Source organism: Calliopsis andreniformis, chromosome 12 (genome assembly GCF_051401765.1).
Source record: "Calliopsis andreniformis isolate RMS-2024a chromosome 12, iyCalAndr_principal, whole genome shotgun sequence".
Classification (NCBI taxonomy): Eukaryota; Metazoa; Arthropoda; class Insecta; order Hymenoptera; family Andrenidae; genus Calliopsis; species Calliopsis andreniformis.
The window spans coordinates 13,511,646-13,518,893 of record NC_135073.1 but is presented as its reverse complement, the minus strand read 5'-3'; the positions used below and the strand labels follow the sequence as shown (position 1 = coordinate 13,518,893).

The 7,248-nt window shown below is 32.4% G+C and overlaps 3 protein-coding genes across 6 annotated transcripts; 1 reads left to right on the top strand and 2 right to left on the bottom strand.

The window, feature by feature from the left end:
• Positions 1 to 20: 20 nt before the first annotated feature.
• Positions 21 to 1,566, bottom strand: Surf1 (surfeit locus protein 1). Its single transcript, XM_076389592.1, has 5 exons — positions 1,310 to 1,566; positions 1,112 to 1,233; positions 831 to 1,031; positions 572 to 745; positions 21 to 488 (listed from the first exon to the last, which is right to left on the bottom strand). Exons 1-5 carry the CDS (start codon positions 1,523 to 1,525, stop codon positions 269 to 271), a joined length of 933 nt encoding a protein of 310 aa, XP_076245707.1. The 5' UTR covers positions 1,526 to 1,566; the 3' UTR covers positions 21 to 268.
• Positions 1,567 to 1,842: 276 nt separating this feature from the next.
• Positions 1,843 to 2,796, top strand: LOC143186137 (nuclear receptor 2C2-associated protein). 4 transcript variants are annotated; one of them, XM_076389594.1, is made up of 4 exons: positions 1,843 to 2,023; positions 2,113 to 2,203; positions 2,325 to 2,644; positions 2,725 to 2,796. In XM_076389594.1, exons 1-3 carry the CDS (start codon positions 1,986 to 1,988, stop codon positions 2,601 to 2,603), a joined length of 408 nt encoding a protein of 135 aa, XP_076245709.1. In that variant the 5' UTR covers positions 1,843 to 1,985; the 3' UTR covers positions 2,604 to 2,644; positions 2,725 to 2,796. The 4 variants fall into 4 exon arrangements, with proteins under 4 accessions (XP_076245709.1, XP_076245712.1, XP_076245710.1 ...); XM_076389597.1 differs by lacking the exon at positions 2,725 to 2,796 and having other exon boundaries at positions 2,325 to 2,409; positions 2,476 to 2,718; XM_076389595.1 differs by lacking the exon at positions 2,725 to 2,796 and having other exon boundaries at positions 2,325 to 2,409; positions 2,473 to 2,718.
• A 151-nt stretch (positions 2,797 to 2,947) lies between these two features.
• LOC143186134 (sterol regulatory element-binding protein 1-like) lies at positions 2,948 to 7,108 on the bottom strand. The gene is made up of 8 exons (XM_076389588.1): positions 6,930 to 7,108; positions 5,980 to 6,591; positions 5,677 to 5,908; positions 5,209 to 5,603; positions 4,211 to 5,143; positions 3,826 to 4,133; positions 3,418 to 3,573; positions 2,948 to 3,339 (listed from the first exon to the last, which is right to left on the bottom strand). The coding sequence occupies exons 1-8, from the start codon at positions 7,027 to 7,029 to the stop codon at positions 2,983 to 2,985; spliced, it is 3,093 nt and encodes a 1,030-aa protein (XP_076245703.1). The 5' UTR covers positions 7,030 to 7,108; the 3' UTR covers positions 2,948 to 2,982.
• Positions 7,109 to 7,248: the final 140 nt, after the last annotated feature.

The window sequence follows — 7,248 nt, the reverse complement described above, 5'->3', positions numbered from 1 at the left end:
ATACAACTATAAGATACTACTAGAAAAAATGTTCAGTATTGGTTTGTGCACTTCTTGTATATAATCGATTAGATTAGCAATGTATTTGTAGTTGTATGTTAAAAAATAATTTTAGCCACTATACACATAAATATAAACAAGAAACAATAGTTATAAATGTATTAATGATGACATTAAAAAAAGAATACAAACGAATTTATACAGTATTTCTAGTAACTACTATTTTGTTTATATTTTTCAATACTTCTACATACAAACTTCTGAAATTTTAAATTGGAACTGGTACTTTTTTAACAATTAATTTATACCACATGTATGCAGTGGCAATAGAAAGGGAGTACCAAGTTACAATATAAGTTAAATGTTCATTTCTTAACTGTATTCTTGTCTGACCACCAATTGGGTATTTCTGAGGTGAATTTTTATCATAAACCTTTTCTATGTATATTGGAGAAGTCTCTGCTTTCTCAGCCATTGCATTTATATCTCTGAAAAACAATACATTAGATAATGTTAATGATAATAAGAAAATTAAGAAACTGAAAATTGTCCTAAGTAAATGACTCTCTACCTGTAAAACCACATATCTTCCTTTGGGGAATTTTTAGGAAAAAATGTTGGCCGTTTTTCATTTAATCTTAAAAGTCCTACAATTTCCACTTCATCTTTTATTTGATTGCTTGGGTCCTTTATGAAACCTTTGTGGTCTGCTGGAAACCAGCCACGATTGACTAAAATGGTCAAACTATAACATGTTTAAGAAACCTTAGTGGAAAAAGACTAAATACATTTACTCTAAACATAAAATATTTCACAGAAACTTTACTTACTCTTGATCTGATAATTTAAAAGGTGTAACAATACAATATCCCTTCTGATTACTATCACTTTTACTAATGAAGCTACTTTTATCATCTGCAGGTTTACCACGTAATATCAAACCTCTAGGTCCTATTGTAAATTCTTTATCATACAAATATCTCCCTTTCACCTTAATAGGGTAATATTCTTTTGACTCCAACTCTTTCATGCTAAAGAACAAAATTATTTTAATTTATTATGTAACTTTAATTTAATACTACTTATTTTTTTAAATATTCATTTATCTTACTCTGCTGGCAGTTCAATAGGTTCATAAGTGGTACGAGTAAACAAATTCTGAATTAGATTCAGTTTCCATTTGCGTCTTTGAATTTGCCATGTACCGAGTAAAAATGTAATAATCGGTATACTCTGTATAAACAATAAGTACTAATATATCTTATTGAACTGATTCATATCTGCATTTGTAGATCTACTTTTTACTTGCCAGTAAAGAATACCCATAAATTCCAATTTTCTCGTCAGAAAAATTCTTTTTCTTAATCTGCGGTCTGTAGAGGTTAGGTTTAGCCAATCTTGGTTTTTCACTTTTCACTGCATTTGTACCTTTACAGTACGATCGTAGAAAATTTTTATTACTTAACCATTTAATACTATACTGATTTGTTAAACGGGTAAAAACTGTGCCAAACATTAACTTCATTATTCACTGTTGTTCACTACTATTTACACATGTAGCTATAGGTTAGGAATACACAGTTATAAACATAATTCCGTCGTGTTCATATCTATGAGAAATGAGAACGCAGCTTAAAGCGAGGGTATAAATGTTTATATTCATTTGGATATATTTATTGTATTGGATTATATTAATAGATGCTACAAATATTTTTTTTAATTACACGAAAAAATACAATATGCTTCTTCACTCCTTTGTTTAAAAAATAATAATTTATTATATTTTTATTTTGAAATTTTAGGTTAAGTTAACCTTAATTAAGTTTGTAACATAACCTTTAACGTAAATACTGTAGCGAATTTATTAAGTAATTTTTCTGTTTTAATAATAAGTTTTTATTGTTACATATTGATCAAAAATTCTGCTAAAAGTGTGATTACTAAATATCTGAAATTGAATCAATTATTTTTACTTTTTTTTTACTATGACTTGTTTATTAACTCAAAACAGGTTTGAGTGTCGGTAAGTTGTACGTTATAATATTTAAAAATTTTGTGTCATTGCTAACGTATTTAAGTATAATGAAAATTGAATTTTTTGAATATGTATAGGGTTAGTTCAGTTTTAAATAGGGACAATCGATCATATGGGAAAAAACATATGTTTGACAATTGCCTTGAATCGTGTTGGAACTCCGATGCGGTGAGAAAATGTTTTTACATCTCTAGACATTTAAAATATTGTTACAAAAATTGTTAAGTAGAAATATAAATTTAACAATATGTATGATAAAGAATTAAAGACATTGACAAATGTATTTTAGGGAACTCCACAATGGGTAGTCATTAACTTTGATCAAACTTGTGAAGTTAATTCATTTGAAATTCAATTTCAAGGAGGATTTGTTGGTAAGGATTGTTATATAGAGGCTGGTGATAAAGAAACTAAATTTGTTACATCATTTTACCCAGAAGATAATAATACAATACAAAAATTTGAGTTAAAGGAACCTATAAGAGCAAAAACTTTCAAACTTGTGTTTAATGAGAGCACAGATTTCTTTGGTAGAATAATCATATATAAATTATCTTTATACTCATAGAGACAGGAAAATTTAATCATTATTTATTGAATAAAATGAATGTAAGTAAAGTATTTCGAATATTTTTGTATATTTATATTTATACAATGTAAGTTTTATAATTAAAAGTATTTTATATTAGTTTCTTAGGTATGTACTTTATGATACATATTAAGTTATAAATATTATACAATACGGGTAGCGAGCAGGAACGTATCTATACAATGATAGAATGATCGCAAAAGTAAAAAATATCAAATTATGAAGGTAAATTAAGTAATCTACCTCAAACATGAAGAGATTATTTCTTCCCATAAGTTTTGCTTTGAAATTTATATACAACTTATCTTATATAATATCCAGTGTCTAAACAAAAATAGATACATATTTATTGGGTGTATCAGTTAACAGAAATAGCAGGGCCCAATTGTCTCATTAACTTATAACATTCCCGGAGTCTTTTTCTATCACCTACTCTTGCGAACGTTCTAGCAGCTTCTGAAAGCATACCAGCACGTTCACCAGGGGAAGACAATAACAATGCAGGCAAATGTCGACACGCTAAGCATAAAGCAACTGCATGTTCCCTCTCTCCACTGTACTGATCCTGTGAACGATCTTTCCCACAAATAATTGAAGAACGAGCATTTCTATGATCGCGCACGCTACGATCTAACAATATTTGAGTTTTCACTGGTGTTGCTCCTGCCATTATACGTGCTGTGGCTTCGTAAAGAAATACTCGTGACAACGTAGACTGAAAAATGCACAGGGAATAACAAAAATGAGTTACAAATCTACCTTTTCGTACAATTGTTATAGTATTCAAACTTACTGGAATATGGTGACATATTTGTCTCAAGCAAGCTAAATCACGCTGGAAGCCTCCCAAAGACATACTTGAATTTGGCCTTTCTGAATCACTGTCTAATTCCTGCCAAAGTGTAGTTCGCATTTCAAGTAACCAGTCACAGACCCATAATTGAGTGAGCTAGAAAAACAAGTCATATTCAATCAAATATAAAATACTTGTCCAAAGTTTCTTGTAATTAATTATAGTTTCTGTACATAATATTGTTACATGATGCCAAGACCTGCCACAGGAGTTGCACTGTAGAAGTATTGCATAGTTATATTTCATGCAATGCAACTACAATGCACACTTGTAACAGGAAAGCAGTTGCATACAGTTACTGGTTAAAATTATTATTATTAGATACAAGTACTATATTTAGATACTCACCAGAACATTTTGTGACGACTGATGTTTACAATTATAATAAACCAGAGACTGCTCCAACATTATTCCTGCTTGATCAATGAAACGCATAGTAGCTGATTTAGTTGTGGCTTTTGCTGCTTGCAAAGTATTTAGTACAATATAGGGCAATGGACTGACGCTGTTATTATTATTGCAGAGTTGATAATTCTTTTCATAAGGAAATTTGCTTTCCACGATACTCCACACCTGCGAATCATCTTTCCTCAATCTCCAGCAAGCAGCCACGTATAAAACCGCTCCCCACCATAATCCAATTTCATCTTCACAGCCTGAAGTATTTAAATTACAAATCAATTTTCAAAGTAAAATTAAAATTGAACATACAATTTAGTTTTTTCAAACTCACTTGTAACAGTAACTTTGTCAGTGCATACAAAGCCAGCTTCTACTCCAGCAGAAGCCATGATGACTTGACTGTGTTCCAATATCGAAGACAGATGAGCATCACCTACAGTGCCAGCTAAGATACGCAAGCAATTCCCAATTAAGTAATCTCTGTACGCACGAGATGCATAAGACAAAGGATTAGCTTTGCTACTTTGAGACGTGAATTCATTATCCGTCTGTTTTCCACACTGCCATTTCTGGAATGCTAAAAATTTAGCACCGTCGTCGTTCGTAATCCACTTCAATTTCGGTGGGACCACGCACGATGATAACAGGATGCGTGCTTTGCTCAAGTAATATTTGTGAATGAATGGAAAGAGCGATTGTTTGAAGCACAACGCGGCATTAATATATATTTCAGCCAGCAATGGTTTCGGCATTGTTTCTCCAGCAGCTTCTGCATAATTTATCGCGGAGAGCGCAAGATACAGTGTTCCATTTCTCGATCCTTTTGATAATCGTAAGCAGAGCATATGCTGGTAAATAATAGCTATTTCCATGGCAGACATTTCTGTTTGTTGCCGTGTCGTTTTCTCCGAAAGCCACTTGTGAACATACAGTATCAATTTCCCGATCCACAGTTTATGGAGAAGTTGCCTAGTAATTTGCCAAATCGTTGCCAGCCAAGCTTCTGTCCTCGAAGATGGATACGGACGGCCGAAGTATTGCAAGCATTGGTGTAAATCACCACATGCTTGACTAGATTCATTTTTCGATATATTGAATTCTGCTTGGCGTCTCCATCGATGAATTTCGAGAAATACTTTACTGTCAGAAGGCAATATTGGATCCCCATAAAGCAATAATCTATAAATCCCGCCAATTAAGAGTATAGCATTCGTTAACCAGAGGAATACGGTGCTCCATATTGGATTTTCAAACTCTGCTTGATCTGAAAAGTATTACTCGTGACATGAATGATATTATTAGATTATATTGCAAAAATATTATTCGTACCTTGAACAGTAAGAATCGTACGACCATCCATTCTAACATTTGCGTAATCAGATTTGAATCTTCCAACGTTACTCATGAGAAATCCTAGGGGATTAAATGCCAGGACGAAGAACAAGAATCCGCAAAGTGTGAGTCTTGTATGGTCTCTCATGCCTGAATTTGGAAGGTCAGGCGTTGAATGAATATTTTGTAACACATCTGGATCATCTTTAATAGATGACGGAGATGGTGGAGATAATGGTGCTGATGCAGGAGACAAAGACGGTTCGCTTGAATCTGATCTTGGCGGCGTCAACTCGCCACACACTAACAAATCCCGCAGATTTTGCCTCTGTGCAGCCATTTTCAATGACATATTTTCTGCTTTTAGTTTTGCATTGGAGTTTTCAAGAAATCTGAAATTTTCATACTTTCATTACTCTCATACATATGCAAGAAAATTATTGAACATTTTTTAACGTTATATACCTAATGTAATCAATTGTTTTTCTTAGAATTGCAGATTTGTTTAATTTAGCATCCACTCCAACAATAATGTTCTTCAACTCAATGATTTTATCGTTAATGGATGTTCTATAACGTCTTTCAATAGCATTATGAGCACTGCGTTTTACTTCCTTCACTTTTGGTACTCCCACATGCGTATTTGTATTCAAACGGTTTATTTGTACTTTGTCAGTGTCCAGTACAACAGGAATACCTAAGTAAGGATTAATATATCATAAAATACATGAATAAGATTATGTAATATACAACTGGTGCAATATTTACCAGTAGTTAGAACTGTTCCATTAGCTGTATTCACTAAAGTATGTATTTGGTGTGGTACAGAGGCTGAAGTAACAGCCTGTGATCCTTTTGAATAAACAACTGATTCTGATTTTATTAGTTTAGCAGGCAAGAGTAATTGCCGTTGCTGTGTTACTGGTGCTATTGTTACAACAGGTGACTGAACACTGAAATTTACATTCTGTGGAATAGCATACTGTGAACTAAATATTGTGGGTGCAGGTGTAACAGATATCCGTTGTGGTCTATTTTGTACAGTTGCTATGTCTGGTAATTGTGATTGTTGTTGTGGCTGCTGTATCTGTTTTTGTTGTTGCTGAGTTTGTTGTGGTGACACGCAAGCAATTTGCTGTGCATTTTCTGCAACAGCTTGCGTCAGGATCACATTTTCGTTCTGTATAGATTTAACTATATTTGGATCCTTGTAATCTCGAAACTCTTTGAAATCTTTAAATTCTTCACTACTGTTAAAGTTTAGAAAATCTAATTCCTCTGTGTCCATGTCCAGAGGCTCTTCCAATTGTGAGAGCAATGCATCATCACTGAATAAATTTTCATTTTTTAATAATTCACTCTCACAATTTGTAAGCAAATCTGTAACCAAAATATGAAGTAAAATAAGATAAATGAATCTTAATTGAATACCTGTTTTTTTTTTTACAAATAGAATACTCGTAAGGAATGATATATTATTGATGATATACTATTGATTAACAATTATTATACTTCTCCCTTAATACAATTTTTCATAATATGCACAAGATTAATCAATGTGCTGCTACTTTATCATTCATTTCTTCTAAGAAAATGAAGTATACATGAATGAGACTTACACAGCAAAGAGCAAAAAGTGTAATAAAAAAAATAAGAGTAAAATGGATATTGTACAGTTAAAGCAACTATAAAATTTGATGTCATAAACATTAACATACCATCAATACCAGTTACTTCATTTAAATTAAAGCTATCATTTGACTGAAAACTAGAAAAATCGTTATCCTGTGACGAAGACCATCCTTCAGGATCTGCCATTCTGACATGTTACAGGTCAAACATTTAGTTTCATTAAATAAACACAATAATTAAAACAACGACACGCTGATATGTCAAACGTAGTAGGTAACAAATTACGAACAGTCACCCGACCTTTGCTGTGGCCAATCAGAGATCTCCTGAAGATCGGATGATATTACGTCAGTGTGTGTTACTAAACCAACAATATTTAATACAAAATACAGCTGCATTCTTATG